The sequence below is a fragment of the Candoia aspera genome, chromosome 1 (assembly GCF_035149785.1).
Source record: "Candoia aspera isolate rCanAsp1 chromosome 1, rCanAsp1.hap2, whole genome shotgun sequence".
NCBI classification, from domain to species: domain Eukaryota; kingdom Metazoa; phylum Chordata; class Lepidosauria; order Squamata; family Boidae; genus Candoia; species Candoia aspera.
The window spans coordinates 4,179,062-4,197,899 of NC_086153.1; the positions used below are offsets into that span (position 1 = coordinate 4,179,062).

The 18,838-nt window shown below is 43.9% G+C and overlaps 1 protein-coding gene across 4 annotated transcripts; it reads right to left on the reverse strand.

Annotated features, from left to right (window-relative positions):
- Positions 1 to 1,054: 1,054 nt before the first annotated feature.
- Positions 1,055 to 18,609, reverse strand: SKA2 (spindle and kinetochore associated complex subunit 2). Of its 4 annotated transcripts, none has more exons than XM_063296266.1 (6): positions 18,545 to 18,609; positions 8,818 to 8,907; positions 7,136 to 7,312; positions 5,583 to 5,669; positions 3,527 to 3,597; positions 1,055 to 2,247 (listed from the first exon to the last, which is right to left on the reverse strand). In XM_063296266.1, the coding sequence occupies exons 1-5, from the start codon at positions 18,575 to 18,577 to the stop codon at positions 3,568 to 3,570; spliced, it is 417 nt and encodes a 138-aa protein (XP_063152336.1). In that variant the 5' UTR covers positions 18,578 to 18,609; the 3' UTR covers positions 1,055 to 2,247; positions 3,527 to 3,567. The 4 variants fall into 4 exon arrangements, with proteins under 4 accessions (XP_063152336.1, XP_063152344.1, XP_063152328.1 ...); XM_063296274.1 differs by adding an exon at positions 16,725 to 16,772 and having other exon boundaries at positions 1,055 to 3,597; positions 18,545 to 18,567; XM_063296258.1 differs by having other exon boundaries at positions 1,055 to 3,597.
- Between the last annotated feature and the right edge of the window lie 229 nt (positions 18,610 to 18,838).

Consider the following 18,838-nt stretch of genomic DNA (forward strand, 5'->3'; position numbering starts at 1 on the left):
AGGGATGGTGGCTGTAGCCATGAAATAAAGAGACATCTCCTCCTTTGGAGAAGGACTATGGCTGATGTAGATAAAACCTTAAAGTGCAGAGACGTCATGCTGACAACAAAAACAAGGCCATCATTTTCTGCATTGTAACCTATGGTAACCATCAGAAAGGCTGAATGACGAAAAATCTACGGTACTGGAGAAAATGTTTGAGAATACGTTGCTCCACAAGAAGAACAAATCATTCAATCTTAGATGGAGTAAAATGAGATGATTCACTGGAAGCATTAATAGTGAGGCTCAAGCCGAAATACTTTGGACACAAAAGGAAAGGACTGGAAAAAACTTTGATCCTTGAATCTTCTCCAACTGAAATAGAGACTAATAGAAGAAAAGGTGGGTAGATACCGTCATTGATGACCCAAGCAGAAGCTTACAAGAGCACAAAAGAAGCATCTACTGATAGACAATCCTGGTGAAATGATGTCCATCAGGTAACAAAAAGTTGAGTTTAGCAACCGCAATTGGGACCAGTCATTAAGCGAAGTGGTCATTAAGTGAAAACACTGTGACTACAACTGTGCTTATGATTTTACACAGGATGACGCGTACTGACTGACTGTAATGGTGAACACATGACTGAGAGGTGCTGTGAAGGTCGTAAATGTGGGCACTGGTCACAAAATTACTTTTTCATCACCATCATAACTTGAACGGCCACTAAACGAGGCAGTTGTTAAGCAAGGACTACCTGTAATGGTACATGAATGTGTTTGTGGTGTAATTATTCTAGCAAATTCTTAATCCTTTTCCTTGTGAATGTGAGATTACAAAATCTACAGGAATGGACTCACCTACAACTGATTCAAGATCTAATAATTCAACCTAGGTCTAGGGAAGCATAAGAACATATACTGGCTGAGGTTATTAAAGACCAATTAGTGGGCTTTTGCATTAGCAAAATTATTTACAGTTATTAACCAATGTGGATGTATTTCCAAGGTCTGGGGAAAGGTGGTTGTTCCATTTTAAAAGTGAAGTTAAATCTGACCCAGTCAACTATAGATCTATTAGCCTAATTATTTTATTTATTTATTCCATTTGTATACCATTAAATCTGCCATGGACTCCTGCAGTTTACATAAACAATTAAAGCACCCGCTTCAAGTAATAATCAGCAATAAACCAATAAACCAGCAATAAAACAGTTAAAACACCCACAATAATATCTTAACAGTGTAATAATTAATGTCACAATAACAATCATACTTATAACTTTTGTTGACAAAGTAATCATTAGCCAAACTAATAAATTATAAAGGATGATGACAACATGCTAACCATCACTCTCCCTCTGGAACGGCTCTCTGAACTAACATCTAGCATAGCCTCACTTTTAAGGGAAGACTATTCCATAAGGGTGAGGCTGCAACAGAAAAGCAATGCTTTCTAGCCTTGGCCAAGAGCTTTCCTGAGGATGAACGTACTAGGTGGGCTGATTCTGGCTGGAGAAGGCAATCTGCACGTACCTAAGTGCCAAGCCATGTAGGGTTTTCTAGGTCAAAACCAATACTTTGAACTGGATCCAGAAACCTTCAGCTAAAGCAGAACCTGTAGCACAAGTATAATTTTCCCCCTTGTGAGTTACCCCTGTTGGTGAACAGGCTGCTACGCTTTGTGCCAACTGCAGTTTCTGTGTGGTCGTCAAAGGCAGCCCCATGCAAAGCGCACTGCAGTCGTTGAACCATACAGTGAGGAGGACAGGAGTCACTGCTACAAGATCTTGTGCTCCAGGTAGCGACACAACTGGTGCATTAGCCAAATCTGAGTGAAGGCCTGCTGGCCATGGTCATCCAGGAGGAGTCATCGGTCCAGAAGGAGCCCCAAGTCACACCTCTGCTCTGACAAGGGCAGTTCCTCCCCTTCAAGAAACGACAGTGGGACTGACCAAGAATCTTGACGAACAATCAGTGACTGTGACTTGCTTGGACTTAGTTCCAACCGTTTTGTTCCAACTAGACCCTGAAAGACACCAGGACAACTTGCAGTGTGATGTACAGATGGGTACCATTTGCATACTGATGATACCAAACCAAAAGATGACTTCTCTAAGTGGCTTCATTTAGATGTTAAATATGCAGGTGATTCCATCATTCTTGCAGTGTCATTGATTGGTTGAAGAAGGGAAGAGCTCTAGAGGTGTGTTCTACAAGTTAACACTGCACAACTAATTGTACCAAAACCAGAGTATATTTTTTCCTTAAAAGTAAGGAGAGCTTAAGTAGAGCACGGGCAATAATTATATAGAGTGGATATACAGCTTGATGTATCTAGGTATGCTATTAGGAAGTCTAGCCAACTGCTCATTTTTTCCCATATTAAAGGGGATATTTTTATCAACAGTTCAAACCCTTGAAGCAAAAGCTGGAGCTCCATTACTAAATGTCCCAATTTGGGTTTCAGGAGCTTTTGTTACCAAGGAAAGAGCTGAATCCAGATTTCTGTGGGCATTTTTCGCGGTACTTTCAGAAGCAACAGTGATATCACCTTATTCCACCATATGGCTTATAGTCGTTTTTGGTTAATCCTATTTTATTTGAAGCTGGAAGGTTTGACTTCTCTTACAGTTTTTAGTCATTTCAAAACTCATGGTTTATGTTCCTTTGCTTCAACTCCAGAGACTGAGTTTTAACGCTACTGAATTACAAGACTATCAGAATGTTAAGATGGTCAGTAGCATAATTTTGCAACAGCTAAAAGGCCACATTCACATTACCAAAATTTGAATAGGGAATCCCATGTGTACCTTTATGAATCTGGGGAAGTAGAGAAAACAATGCATGTTTTCCTGTTCTGTAAGTCTGTAGGATAAGAGAAGAAGTTTACTGCTATTATTCCTGAAGCATCCTGGTAGTGATTTGAAATTCTTAATAAAGAGTTATTTTTTAATAAGAATATGGAACATTTTCTTTAAGGGATCAAGATATTTTTGACACTAGGCATTATCTGCTGTGCATCTTAGGAGAAAGAGGATCCAGAGTTTATTAATTTTCTGGGAAAAAGTTAGACTCTGAGTCATTGGTTCATACACATCGTTGGTCCCTAGGCAGTCTTTTTATCAACTGTGGAATTATGGATTGCTGTCTCTTTTATTGGTTTTGTACAGCCTCTAGCTAAGCAAAATAAAATAACCACACAGTTTAATTTTTACAGAATGTTCTGTTCGGTCAGAAATTTAATTATTGAAAGCTGCCTTGAGTAATGTGGAAATACTAGAAGGGCAGAATTCCTCACACAAATAGTTCAAACAAAAAACTGCCCTTTGGGCAGAAGTATTCAGATTATGTAACTGGCTGATAATTTTGTAAACCATTCTAAATCTTAATAGAGATACAATATCAACACCAGCACGTAATTCAAAACAGCACCGCTTACACATTGGTCATCTGACAATGTTTTGGGACGTTGTGTACCAAACACAGGAACAATATCCAAAGGTAAAAAAATATACATGAAAAGGTATGGCCTTGTTCATCACCTTCAACGGGAATGTTTCTTTCTGAAATGTTTAGCAAGGCATCAGTGGATTTCATGTTGAATTGGACAGTTCTGTAGAAAAAGAAGTTAACACAGGATGTTTTAAACAAACAAATTCCATATTTTCTCTCAAAAAGAAAGGTGCCTATTTTGAAGAAGCTGCTTTCCATGTCAAAAGTCAAGGACTTCAGGTATTTGCATTGGATCTGTGATGGACCACCTTCACTTTTTTAGAAGTGTCAGCTCTTACTAGCATTTCAAGGATGGATTCAGACCTTCGACATTCCAAGATCACACTCATTACTGAAATTCAGGAGCAAATGGCCAGAAAGGGAGCACACATTCCATTTCTGCTACTAAATGCCGCAAAACAGCAGGAACAGCCAAATATTGCATTGCTAAAATTCAGCCATTTTGCCTTTGAATTTCAGTGTCATGATTTCAGGTCAGCTGGGGAGGCAGGTGGAGGATAGAACTGAACATTGCACCCCCCATCCAGGCAAAATCAAAAACTAACAACAGTTGGCCTGGATCTTGATGTCATGCCCTCTTTCCCTTAAAGGCTGCGCACCATGTTCGGCAAACCTAGCCAATGTTTGCTTATTCAATAAGCCATAGTTTAGTGAACGTGGCTTAGCAATGATATCTGAATTCAGCTAATGTTTCAACACCTCAGATCCAAGAGTAGCAAAGGGTAGGGACAGGGGAGTTTCACTTCCTTGGTTTTCCCTACAAGTAATGGACTATGAAGGGCCATGCTGGACAAGGTGAGATTCCCCTGTTCCAATATTTGGTTCTCTAAAATGAAGAGATGCTTTGGAGAACTGATTCATGAAATACTCAGTAAATAGTCTTTGTCCATGTTTTGACCCCCAGAAATTTCTATTAAGTGGCATGCTTCATCTAGCTGTCATGAGCCATATCTGATTGACACATCCTCCATGTTTTTTTCAAGTTAAACCAATTATGCAATTAAAGATGGAGAATCAGAAACTTTAGGAAAAGCATGCAGATAAATTCCAGCAGACTGAAAACTGATGCTCTTTTTTAAGATACAAGTGCCAAGGGAAGTAGTAATTAAGAAATCAAACGACGTATCGTGCTGGGAAAATCTGCCATCAAAGACCTATCTAAAGTTTTCAGAAGTAAAGTCGTCAGTTTAAAAACAAAGGTGTGCCTGACTCATGCCATGGTCTTCTCAATTGCCACATGTGCCTGTGAAAGTTGGACATTAAAAAAGGAAGACAGAAAAGGAATTGATGCATTTGAATTGTGGGGTTGGCGAAGATTATTGAAAATACCATGGACTGCCAGAAGAACAAACAAATCAGTTTTAGAAGAAATACAACCAGAATGTTCCCTAGAGGCGAAGGGAACTAGGCTTAGACTCTCACACTTTGGGCACATCGTCCAGAAAGACCGATTGCTTGAAAAGGACATCATGTTTGGTAAAGTCGAGGGCCAGCGGAAAAGAGGAGGACCTTCAATGCGATGGATTGATAACAATCACCGCAACAATGGATGCAAACATTGGAACAGTCAGGCATATGGTGCAAGACCGAACAGCATTTCGTTCTGTTATAGGTAGGGTAGCCATGAGTCATAAACAACTCGACGGCAACTAACAACAACAGCTGTATCATGTGTAGCTGTATTCATAAGAGTTAACCAAAAATAACAGATTTGAGTATAAACTCAGGGGTACTCAGAAGCCAGCAATTTAAATATACACCCAAGCTTTTACACAGAGTTTAATTTGTAAGCACTATGGACAAGAAATAAAGTGATTTGTAGGTAAACACAAAAAAACCCCTCCAACTGAAAGAAAGTTAAGACACACACACACAAAACCTAGCATCCACTATCGGGTGCTTTTAAGAAAGAAATTTAAAATAAAGTTGTAAAACCTTGGCTCTGTCTCAGCAGAAATAAGGGGAAACGCTTTACTTACATAGTTTCTTAAACTTACAGACAGACAAGCTTATCGTGGCCAGGATTTTACTTTTAGCTACTCAGAAGCAGGTGTGGAAAGCCAGGTTCTTATGGTTTAGAATTACCTGTTCTGTCAAACCTTCTCTCGCTTCAGGAGTCTGGCACATTAAGTGCTGCATTGCAAGCTGTTCTTCTTCGGACAGAGAAGAGATCTGCAGAAAAGAGAATGGAGTTTCTGAAGCAGACTTCTCCTTCTGCAAGCCCATATACACAAAAATCTTAGTGGCTGGGGATCACCCATAGAGCTAATCCCGCTGGAAGGAGGTTCCCCACCCTGCAAGATCCAGATGGCCCCCACCATGTTGTTGCTTTGTTGCTTACAAGAGCCATGAGGATCTGGCTCTTCTCCCTGGCCTTTGGTGAGGGAGAGGGAGACCCCTTGCTTCATTCCATCCAGACTCTTGCACTTGCCATCTTTTATTGTAATTTCTTTGATTGCTGTGATCCGCCCAGAATCATTGGGTGTCGGGCAGCATGCTAGTTTAACAAACTATTATTTATTATTATTAAACTATAACGGGATTAGTTTCAGTTTGGCTTAGTGGGTTGCAAATAGCTTGGCAAAATGTGAATGGCCCCAAAATTCACAATGTATGTATGTATTTATATTGATTTATATGGCCACCCAACTCACCAATGCAACTCTGTGCGGCTAACAGAAATTAAAATACAATGTGTGCTAAAATAAAAAAATAAAAAAATAAAAAACTCTACAGTATTCCCAAACTAACCAATACAAACTCTAAACTGAGTTGTTTAACTTCCCGACTTTAAGGAAATGTTCTGCTTATTTTTCTGCCTAGTAATACTGGTGTGTCTTTAGATGCACAGAAAATGGATCAAAATCTATTGGCTGATTTCTGTGAAGCTTTGCAATGAATTGATAGAGGCTTCTAATTCCCAATGCGAATCGCTTCCTACTATTTTTATGTTAATGTTCTTAGCTGCTTTGAGTGCCTTTTGGTAGACAAGCAGGATATACATTTAAGAAGTAAATGAGCAAAACATGCAAGGGAAAAAAAATCTGCCAGTGTTGGCCTTGGGTAAATTGCTTCTGACTTTCCTCAACTGATCTTGAACCATAAATTATAGTTCATAAAGCACGTTGGCTGTGTTCATACAATGAGGTAATTAAATAATATGGCAATGAAATGTCTTGCTAAACCATAAATTATTAATAAACTACAACAGCTAAGCCAAACAAACCAATTATGTCTTAGAGTAATGGGTGACCAAGCTGTTTCATTGTCACATTTATTGGGCTTAGCCTGTATGAACACAGCAATTAACTATAATGTATGGTTTAGTATGTTGCATCCACACTAATTGGCTAAACCGATTACTCAAAGACCTGCTCAAAGGCAGTTTTAGAGTTGGTAGAATTGCCCCTGTGTCACTGAGCCATTACTTGAGATGTGGTTCCACCCCACCACACTTCTGGCTGAAGTTATAAACAAAAAAGGCCTTGCAAGCTTGAAGGGTGCTGATCCCTAGAACGTTTTTCTGGTGCTCACCCAATAGATTCAAAATGGATCCTGGAATACACTTGCAAATGTCCTAGACAAGCTAAAATCTTGAGGGAAGCACACATCACCAGCAATCAAGAACAGAGCATTACCTCTGTACCAGTGTGGTGCTGTATTTCCTGGACCAGCTTCACTGTTTTAGCAAGAGTGGCACGGATAGCACGCATGGACTCTCGCCGCTCCGCCGAAATCTTCTCTAGCTGTTCACACAAAGTTTTGTAACGAGATTTCACTACTGATAGCCGCTGTACAAGGACCAGAGGATTTTCCTGTTTTCAAAGCAAGGAGTCCACAGCAGAGAGAAAAGGGGAAGACCGATAGCATCAAGCACTTTAAGAACCTAAGGTCTGCAAAAACAGATTCAGCACACATCATTAAAAAGGAAGTTAGAGTAGAACTGAGTTGAAATTTTCAAGGTGAGAACCATCAGTTCCCAGGCTAGAGAGGACCATTAACAAACCTGTCTCAGCCAAACCAAGGTACAGTGAGGTACCTATTATCTTGAAGAGATGAGAGGCAAAAGATGAGAGTTTATGGCATCAGTCATGTCTGCAATAAAGATTCCAAACCAGCCACAGCGAATCTGGAAATCTTTCAACCAATCTAGGTGAGAGTTCAATTAACTATTCAATTATCAGAATTGGGCAGAGTAGCCCAGATGCAGTGTGATCAGTGCAACAGAGAATGGAACTATGGCTTTACACACTTTCTCTGTTGGTGCAGCCCAAGATTGCATTAACCCTTTTCGCAGCTGCAGCAGCTGCCGGCTCAGGCTTAATCTATGATCTACCAGGATGCCAAGAACATGGATGAGCACAGGCCTAACATTCACCAACAGCATCCTGAGGCCAAGGCACCCCACAATTTGGCTCCTGCACCGAGGGCCAAAACCTCTACACCTGAAGTGGAGACCAGCACCAAATGGGCAGTTCCCCTTCTGCAATGACCACCCTATTATTTGTCCAAGGGAGCTACAATGTCTCCTCCTCTTCAGTTCCCAACTGCTGAATGAGCACATTATGGCTGCTGCAGTCAGCCACTCCACAGTATCATCATGAATATGAAGGAACAGATGCAAAACAGAACAGGTGGCTTCTTCAAAACTATTTAAGCCAATTCCCCAAGTTGACACCAGACAGTGTGCAAGGAGGAACTCCCTTTTGTCTGTCCTACGCTGTCGTCAGTCAATTTCACTGGATGGCTAAGATCTAATATTACAGGCATGGGGTGGGGAGTCGGGAATCTGTATCTGTTCTGAATGTAACTGCAGAGCACAGGAAGCTTATCTGGATCCAAATATTTTTCCAAACCCCAAGTGGATTGGTTGGATCAAGAAAAAAAAGTTGGCTCCTCCCAACTCCAGGATGTTAATAAGTACTTCTGTGTTAATAAGTACTTCTGTAAGTGAGTTAGCCTCTTGAAAATCATTAGGTCTTTGAGAATAGACTGAACAGCCATTCCCAGGGAGAAGACAGGCAAGCTATACAAGCGTTAAGTTTGTATGCGCATAAAGGATATAATCATGAGCTCCCAAAATTGGCTGTTTAAGACACAAGCAAACGTATAATGGCTACAACAGCTAAGACAGTGCATCATTCAAGTCATGGGTTTGCTGTGGCTGTTTGTAAACCAAGGGTTATGGGCTATGCCGCCTCAAACAACTGTGGCTCATTCAGTAAAATACGGTCGCACTAAGCCATAGGAACCTTAAGGCTTTCAAATATTTCTTAGAGGAAGTCAGCAATACTTGCAAGCATAAGCCCAAGAACGGTACCTCTTGAGAGAGTCCATTAGGGAGCCGTTTCATCATCTCAAACTCCAACATTGCCTGGATGTAATCCAGATCAGATTCGGCCTTCTGGAACTAAAACACGAAGAATTATCACCATCCCATTAATATGAGGTATAGAATGAGAGCACCACCATTGAATGCCTTTGCTTAGTGCAAATTGGGGGAGGGAATATGGCATAAGAACAGGAGGACTTGGTACGGTGACCATACTCTCTTCTCTAACGCTTGTGTGATCGTTTTCATCTTGTGTAGGAGAGATGAAAATGCCCGTCTAAAAATCAAAACAGCTTCTGAAAGACATTTAGGGTATGGATTGCAAATTCCACCAGCCTCCAGGCCAGTTACCCACATATAAAGTCTGTCGTATATTGAAGGCAGTCTGTCACCAGATACACTCAAGATGGCCCCACTTTATGTTTCTCAAAATGCATACAATAAATTCAGTCGCCACACAAGAAGTAGCCTTTAATTATTATTTTAACAACATCTCCTGGAGCACAACACAAAGTCGATGGCTTAGGGCCTTTTAAAATTGTAAGTCTCTCTGACGAATTCTGTTTTGCTACAAGGGACGTGGGCTGTCTTTTAAAACTAGAGTTAATATTCACCAGTCCCACAGGTTGGATTGTAAGAGTGCCTATAAGATGTAAGAATATGTAGGTACTATGTAATATGCAATTTAAGTCCTTGGATTCACATGCTGCACTAATGGTAGTTTATTTGGCCCCCTTATATGGGGCTTATGTGCCAATGGATGCTGATGCCTGTCAGACTGCAATCCAAGCCTCAGCATTTACCATCGTCTTTATTTTCACGAATACCCCCTGAGCCCCAAACAAGGCTCATAAGTTTTCTTAGAAAATAAAAATTATAGTTGGCTGCAGCCATCACTATTTGGAAGTGTGCCTACCTATGCAGAAAACTGACAAAAGCAAACACAGGTAGTAGGAAGCACCTGGAAGGGGTGGGCTTAGGGCAGCAGGCATCCTGATGAACTGGGGCTTTGTTTCCCCATGGCAGCCATCTCATAATGGGGCAAGTCCACCTCAAATAGCTATTTTGCTTCCATAACATGATCTTAAAATTCCAAATACACCCCTCACACACACAACTTAAAGGGACTGGAGATCCCGGCTTAGAGTATCCTATAAACCCAACCATTGTGGCTTCAAGCCACGGTTAAAACAAACCCTGGCTTAGCATATAAGCCAAGCCATTGTGCAATAACTGCTGTGACAATAAAAACATAATCTCATCAGTCATATATCCCAAGGCACTCTTTGGTTTACCAAAGACCAGGAGATGAAGTGAGTCACATTGTCTAGAATGATGCTGGCAAAAGAGAAAAAGGGAACATGGCCAATCGCAGGTACTAACCACTGTGGCAATAAAAGCAGCAAAGTGTGCATGCTCCTCACATTTATTACGTGTGCAGATTCTTGTCCAAGGGACATAGCCAGGATAATCTGCTCCCTGTTGGGAAGGAGTAATAAGGTCAATGCTCCAGCAGACCATTGCCTTGGAAATGGAATCACACACATTCATCCAAATTTGGACGCTGCTTGATCAGAATCTAACCAGATACTGTCCTGCAGTGTTATCTGGGATTCATTTGATCTTGTGGAAACCAAGAAAGTGGATAGGATTCTCTGGAGCATGAGCACCATCTCTGAGCTAGAACCATGCTTCTCCTGGCTCCTTCAGGCAACTGGGGGACCACCAACTCAAGAAGTGGTAAATATCTCTTTAAGAGAGTGTGAGATGCCACCAATATGGAGAGAGGCAGTAGTATATCCTATTTTAAAAAAGGCCTTCCAGTCCAGACAAATACTGTCCCATATCCAACCTTAGCTGCCCAAAGTTGGGGGCCTACAATGAGTGATGGAGTTGGGGGCCTACCAATTTCAAGAATAATAATAGTAAACAACCTTCCCGTTTTGGGAACGGCAGCGGAGAGGTTTGTGGTGCCTCACTTTTGAAGGAGCCCAGATTTCAGTGACAATTCAGCATAGGCACCGGACAGAAACAGCACTGGGTTTTTGTTTTGTTTTTTTAATCGTATGGCATAGCAGTTTTGGTGTTCATGCTGCTTTTCTTGCTGGAAAATCCTTGTGAGGTCCAGCAGCCAGATGTGTGGACTATTTAGCCGTGACAAGTGACGTTGCCCAGGGTGCACCACGAGGAGGCTGGTCTACATTGCACCAAGCTGGGCTGAGAGAATGTGACTGGCCCAAAGTCACCCAGCCAGCTTTCATGCCTAAGGCGGGACTAGAACTCTCCTACCACGCCTGATTGGCTCTTGGGCTGAGAGAGAGGGACTGGCCCAAGGTCACCCAGCTGGCTTCCGTGCCTGAGGCGGGACTAGAACTCTCCTACCGCGCCTGATTGGCTCTTGGGCTGAGAGAGAGCGACTGGCCCAAGGTCACCCAGCTGGCTTCCGTGCCTGAGGCGGGACTAGAACTCTCCTACCGCGCCTGATTGGCTCTTGGGCTGAGAGAGAGCGACTGGCCCAAGGTCACCCAGCCGGCTTCCATGCCTACGGCGGGACTAGAACTCACAGCCTCCTGGTTTCTAGCCCGTTGCCTTAACCACTAGACCAAACTGGCTCTCACAGCACTGGTCACTCTAGTGGATAACTTCTGCTGGGACCTGGAGGGTGTGAGTGGTCCTTTAAATCTCTCAGTGGCTTTAGATATCACTGATCACAGCATCCAGTTGTACCACCTTTGGGGAGTGGGAACTGGAGTCACTGTTCTACAATGGTTCTGTTTCTAACTCAGTAGTTCCAAACAGTAGTTGTAGGGGAGAAATGGTTGGCCCTGGGACTAATCCAGTATGGGATGCCCCAAAGCTTAGTCCTGTTCCCATTGAACACCTAAGCCAGAGGGGTTTTCAGGTAGCCATGGTGGTGCCAAATGACAAAATGTGCATTGCAGCCTCAATGTGTGTCTTTGCAATGCACATGGAAAAGGAAGAGAGCTGTTAGTCTATGGTGGCCAGAAATCAAGAGTCTGGAAGCATCTTCTCATACTAACATACTTTATTGAAGAGCACAAGCTTTCATGAGCTTATGAGAAAGTGAGCTGCAGCTCACAAAACCGACACCTTTCAATAAAATCTGTTAGTCTGGAAAGGTGCTCCCGGACTCCTCCTGACAAAAGGGGTGGAGTGTGCATAACACTGCTATGCAAATGCCTCCTCCACCACCACCTCCACATCCTGCTCCTACGAACACCAATGTCATCTTGTCAGTCTGGACTAAGGTATCATCGGTAGGCTAATGACACTCAACTACACCTTGCTGCTCCAGGCTAAGCCAGAGATACTGTGGAAGTCCTTACCTTGCCTAGAGGATGGGAGGGCCTGGATAGGTAGCAACAAGCTCAGACTAAAATCCAGCAAAACAGGAGTTGCTGTTTGTTCAGAGAAATCTCAGCTTGGAAGAGGTTTCAGGGTAAGCTTTGGATAGGATTACACTCCTCCTGAAGAAGCGACTTGAACGTCCTCGTAAGTTCATAGGTCCTGCTGGAAAAGGCTAATGCACCAGCCACAGCCTTATCTGGATTGGAAAATTATGGCAATAGGAAGCTATGCCCTTAATACAGGTTACAGCTATTCTCTGTTCACTGCAGTGGTTACTGGTATGCTTCTGGGACCAATTCAAAATGGTTTTGAATGGCTTGGCTCCAGGGTATCTTAGGGCCGTGTTTCGCAACCTTGGCAGCTTTATGGTGTGTGGACTTCAACTCCCAGGATTCCCCAGCCAGCCACGCTGGCTAGGGAATCCTGGGAGTTGAAGTCCACACACCTTAAAGGTGCCAAGGTTGCGAAACATGGCCTTGGGGACTGCCTCTTTCAGGTTTCATTTGCCTGACTCACCTGCACACAGAGCTAGAGGACACTTGGGACCTTCTCCCTATGAGAAATCAAATGGATGTCATCCCAGGGGCAATCCTTCTCTGCAAGGGCTCCCATGCAACAGAACACCTTGCCCAAGGAGGTATCCTTGGCATCCTGCTTACTGGTTTTTCATAAGGTAGTTAAGATGATCCTTTCTGAATGGGCCTTTGGGGGCTGACTCATGGGGAGGTCTTTGAGCTGGTGGCACAGCAGTACCCCTGATTAATAAATGAGGAAAGGATCCTTGGAATACTAAGTGGTACAAGTAGCTGGATGTATGACTTTATTTGCAAAATATTCTAATTGCCATCCCACCCAGCCTTTAATTTAAGGCTTCTATACCTATTTGCACACTAGGGCTTTTGAATCCCAATAAACCATTTTTCCTGTCCTTCATGTCTTAGTTTCTTTTCCCCTTGTCTCAGTCGACTACAAGCTTGCATGTTTAACTTCTGTGCAGATCCTTCATCGGGATTACTTCTATCAGTAATTATTATAAAAGCAAATGTTTTTACATAATGCTTTTATGGCTACTGCTTTTACTTCAATGCCCATACCTCACTTTAATGACACCTCGAGGACCTGTATTGATCAAAAGATCCAGTTATGACACAAATAAATATTGAAGTTCATGGTGCTCTAATTGCATTCAACGAACACAAACTAAGGATATAGGTTTCCCTGAAGATATACAATCAGACAGGAAGGATTTGAAGAAAATGAATTCTGCTTATCCTGCCTGCCCTCAGAATAAGTGGCACCTGTAGGAAACTAAATCAGACAGGGGAATGGCAGCAGGATTAATCTTAATCACTCCTTTAAATCAATTTGCAATTCCCAGAAGTCCTTAATTAACAACATCCCATCCCAGGAATAGAAAACCCAACATGGGGAGGGGTTTTAAGGGCTAGATAGCAATCTAGAAGCACAGCTAGGCCCCATAAATAAGCGGAGGCCATCTAGGAGTAGTACAGATGGTGCCCCCGCCAAAGATCCTCCAGAGAGACCTGAGATCTTCTTGACACACCATGAGAAAAAGAAGAAAATATGCTGCTCTACCACTCCTATCCCCTCCTTCACTGATCTTCTCATGTACCCTGTTCCATGTAAGCAGTGTCTCTCCCCAGGTAGAAATGCTGAGCCACTTAAGGGACAGGCAAATACTGCAGGCAAGATCTAGGCACGCTTAAGGCTTGGGCGTTTCCCTCCCCTAAATTATATATATAGGCCTCTAAGAATTTTAAGTATCTCCTGCTACTTACCCCAAGTATCTGAAAGTTGAAAGGAATTGCATGGTCATGGTAGGGGCTGCTATTTCAGGCCCTAATTGCTCGTTCCAAACTTCCAATTAATTCTTTGTAAAAGATAAAACAGTATACAAAACCACTGTGACTTCACCGGAGCTCGCAGGCTGGCTTCGGTGCAACAGACAGACATATTTCGCATAACAGTGGATTAAAAACCAGGCCAGGGGACGGAAGGTGGGAAGTGAACATTGTAAAAAGAGACAAATCCTGTCCTTTGCTCATTCTTCGATTGACAAACCGCACAGTCATTACAGGAATCATCAACTGGACCACATCAACTGTGAGCCTACAGAAGAGGGGAACTTTGGACCTCCACAGGAGGCTATTTCAGAAACAAGTTGGAGCAACGTCCTTCTCAAAGCTGCCCTTCAGCAAAATTGACATATTGACCAGAACCTTTAGTTTATTCTTTGACCAGTTAAAGTTTACAGCAGTGTCTCTGAACCTTGGCCACTTGAAGATGTGTGGACTTCAACTCCCAGAATTCCCCAGCCAGCTTTGCTGGCTGAGGAATTCTGGGAGTTGAAGTCCACACAACTTCAAGTGGCCAAGGTTCAGAAACATTGCTTTGCAGTCTACTCAACAGTCACATGAGAGCCCAGATTCCTTACGCCCAAACTGCTCGATCCATCCACATAGAGTTGGAGATACCACAAGGCCATTGTTGCAGGTTCTGCGTGCAAGTGCTTTGACAATACTATTGCACTGCTAGCTGGGAAGTACAGTAGTGCAATGAAGTCAGAGCACTTGTCAGCAGCAAAATGCTTGAAGGAAGGCATTTGTCGCAAGCCTGTGCAACTACCACACGCACGGAAGATGAAGTCCACAATCAGCTGGATCGCTGGATCTTCCCTTGAGAAGAAAACCAGCTCCCCTTACTTCCAAAAGGGAAGACTGAAGAACCTGCTCCATTCAAACCCCGCACCTCGCCACACACCCTTTTCCAACTGAGAATGCTTCCACACCCCTATCGGTTTGGTCTCGCCTCGCCTTATTCTGAGAACGACGATCTCCAGGGGTAACATCAGCCAGACTCAAGTGGTCTGTCTCAAGAGCGTTCTTTGTAAAAGTGGGAGATAAGCACAATCCTCCACGGTGCTAGCGCGAGGGGGCAGGGCTGCAACTGGGCGGGGTGGGGGGCAAGCAGGGCATGTGCCCCGGGCGCTGTGCTGGGGAGGCGCCAGAATGAGCGCTGGGGGGGCGCCAGAATGGGCGCAGAGCCAATGTTTGCCCCGGGTGACACAGACCCCAGTTGCGGGCCTGCGAGGGAGAGACAGTGAATGTGTGCAGACACACGCAAAATGAAAGGCTGCACATGCCGCAAGGGGGAGTCACATTCCTGCAGATCAGGCTTCCCAAGAGCCATTTGCCTCTCAAAAGAAACAACTGCTTGCCGATAATCAGGAATTATATTTTTTTTAGCAAAAGGGATTTTGCAAAACGGAAGCTTTTGGGCTCTTTTCTTATAGGCTCAGGATGCATGGGTTAGCACACATACCCTAGAAACTTTTGTGGACTTGTAACATACTCAAAAGTGCACTAAGGGTCCAGCTCTAAAAAAATTCCAGAGAGGAAGAATTTCCCATTCCCGTTTTAGGCAGCCACACAGCACTAAAACGTTCAAGATACAGTACTCCCCTTCATGTTGCATTTTAGCTGACTGAGCATTGCTGGCCAATGCCCTTTTAACATTGCACTGCTTTTTGTGCATGTTCACTAGTAGCACAACATAAAAAGGGCAGTGGACAGACACCTCTCACCATCCAGAAAGCAGCAGAACAAGCCAGTCTCAAGAGAACGTCCTTGGGCCCAAAGGAAAAAAGGAGCATGAAGGCCCTGGAACACCCAAACTTAGAAGGATGGAAAAGCCTGGAAAGCATTACTACCATGAGAAGATGCTCAATAGTGTGCTGCGTTGTATGGAAATTAAAAGCAAAATCTATCTGAGGCTCCTTTGAAAAGCCCAAGAATTCCACACTTACTTACTTAGTTGCTTTATTCACTTATTATTAGATTTCTATCCCACTTTATTCTGTACAACTCGAGGCGACATGCATAATACTCCTCTTCCTGTTTTCCCCACAACAACAACCCTGAGAGGTGGGATGGGCTGAGAGACAGGGACTGACCCAAAGTCGCCCAGCCGGCTTTCGTGCCTATGGGGGGACTGGAATTCATGGTCTCCCAGTCTCAAGTCCAGCACTTCAACCACTACACCCAACTGGCTTTTTGTAAACTTTACAAATCCAGGGGAGGAGGGAATTTGTCCCGTTAACGCCCACCTCCTTGCACATCCATCGGCCAAAGGCAGTAATAAGAGTACCGTAAGCTATCGGGCCCACCTCTCCAGCAGTGATCTGAACTGAGGATCGTGTAGCTTTGATATCCCCCTGCCCCCAGAACAGTTACCGAGAGGGAGGGAAAAGTTAACGGGCTTCTCTCTGGGGTTAGTCAGCACCGAGCGCCAGCTCAAAATATTTGCAAGATAAAAGTGAAATCAATGTCCAATACTAGCTTTTGGCTCTTTGGAAAACTCTAACAGCAAGAGGCATTATTCAAAGCCTCTGAGCATTAAAGGTGCTCCAAGCTGCCCCAAAGTTCCCAGTTCTCTCGCAGGAGTGGTTTTCTGACAAAGCTCCTTTTATTTATATGTAAAATTCAAAGACCTGATTCTTTATTTACCTTTCTGACCTTTCAGTACACCTACTGAGAAACAGCAGAATTAGCCATCTAGGAAAAGAAGAAACAGAAAGGTGTAGCGGTGGCAGACTTTTCACAGACGTTTAATGGAAATGTGGAACTTGGATATAATTTTACGCCACAACTGCAATTTTGGTCTGTTTCAGTGAATTCGGATTGGAGGGTTTTATTATAAGCATTTCAGAAAGCAAAAAGGGAAAGCTTTGCCAACTGTCATAAAAAGAGCAGGTGAGAAGCCAACGCCTTGTTCCCCAAACCCCCCCTTTTTTCTGAATTAATCATGGAAGCCCCAAGCAGTGTTTGATTATTTTGCACCTTAGCAAGATCCAAAGGAATGGTCTCCATCTTTTGCTTCATTCAGTAGGGTGAAAGAGAATAGACCATAAATCCCTTATACGGGAGTGTGGATTAGCTCACAACTCCTGGGCAAAGAATTAGACCAATTCACATAGATCCTAAAACTTTTTTATATGTAATTCTCTAACATATTAAATATTAACTGCTCTATTGCTGAACAGCGTTCATGACTTAAATGAGCACAAAAAAAATGACCATTCCAACACCACCACACATAAAACCGTCCAGAGTCCCTCTTTTGGGGGAGATGGGCGGTGGCTAAATTTGATTGATTAATAAATAAATAAATAAAAGCAAAATATTTGCACATTGAGGCCCATTTACTGTTCCCTCTCCTTTCTCAGCTGTCTTCCATCAGTCTATTTTTCAAATTTATTTATCTATTTGATTAACTGGGGCTTCTTTCCACTCCAATCCAGCAGGGCTCTGAGCAGCCTTTTTTAGACCTACCCTTTCATTCCCTAAACATTTATTCCTTCATAACTTTTATCACACTTGTCACACTGCCCTTTCCCAAAGCTGCTCAAGCAGCATGCAGCAACCCTTCCTCATTTAGCCTCACAAGGATGGGGAAAAAAAGGGGGCATGGCTGAAAATGGCACTGAGTGGGGGTTTCAGTACAACCTCTTGCAGCTGCTTTTAGTTCGGTCGTGGATAGAATTGCGCTAAATCTGCCTTTCTCAACCTGGTGCTATCCAGATGTGCTACACAACGAGTGGAATCAACCCCAGGTAGCGTTTTGTCCGGGCTGAGGATGAGAATTAGCGCCCACCCAGCCCCTCCAGAGGGCAACAGGGTAAGGGAGTCCCTAAATACGATTTCAGGTGGCAGAAATAAAAACTAGTGGCATATGTACATCAATAGGCAGTGGAATTTTCTTTTCAGTGCTATTTACCATCCAGTTAAATGGTCTTTCTCTTCCCAAGAGATGAAGGAAATGGGCTCAAGGAGCTTCCCTCCTTCCATGCACGCAGCTCTTATCAGGATACAGGCAGCCCAAAGGCCCATCGCTCGGGGGGCAGAAGATGAGGGGCGCACCGACCAGGGAAACAGCCCAGGATACAAGCCACGCCTTCACGCAATATTGGCCACGCCCCCCAGGATCGGGCTTTGGGAGAATGGACCAGCCCAAGAAGCCACGCCCACGGGTGGACCACGCCCCCCCGAGCAAGACTGCAAGAAGAAACGGGCCGAGCCCGCGACCCCCTTTTGGGGGTGAAGAATGGGCGCGCCAAAATATACTCTGCCCCCCCCGGGCGTGAGGAATGGTTAGACCCAGCGGGAGGAGGGGGGACGTTCCCTCACATTCCTTCCCTTCTCCGCTGCTTTTCCACCCTTTTGTTCCTCCCGTTCGTTAGGCCGCTCTTCACGAGGCCACTCCTGTCCTCAAGGGAGCCGCGGCTACGTTCGGCGCAGTGGCGGCCCGCCACGGTCCCGCGACTTACCATGGTCTCGAGCGTAGTAACCGCCGTCTCCATGTTGAATAGTTGACATTCCTCAGGCGGTGGCGTTCTCCCCTCCCCTCGCGGGCCCGCCCCTTTTTTTTTGCTGCGTGGAAGAGACGACGCTTCCTATTGGGCAGCTGTCATTCGATCCTCGTCGTCATTGGCTTCGCTCGAGGAGAGCCTTACATCTATTCGAGGATGCCTGGGATAACCCCACACGATGAAACGGGAGCTCTCATTGAGTGGCATCGAAGCTACGCCCTTTCCGATTGGTTAGTTAATAGTGAGGTGGGC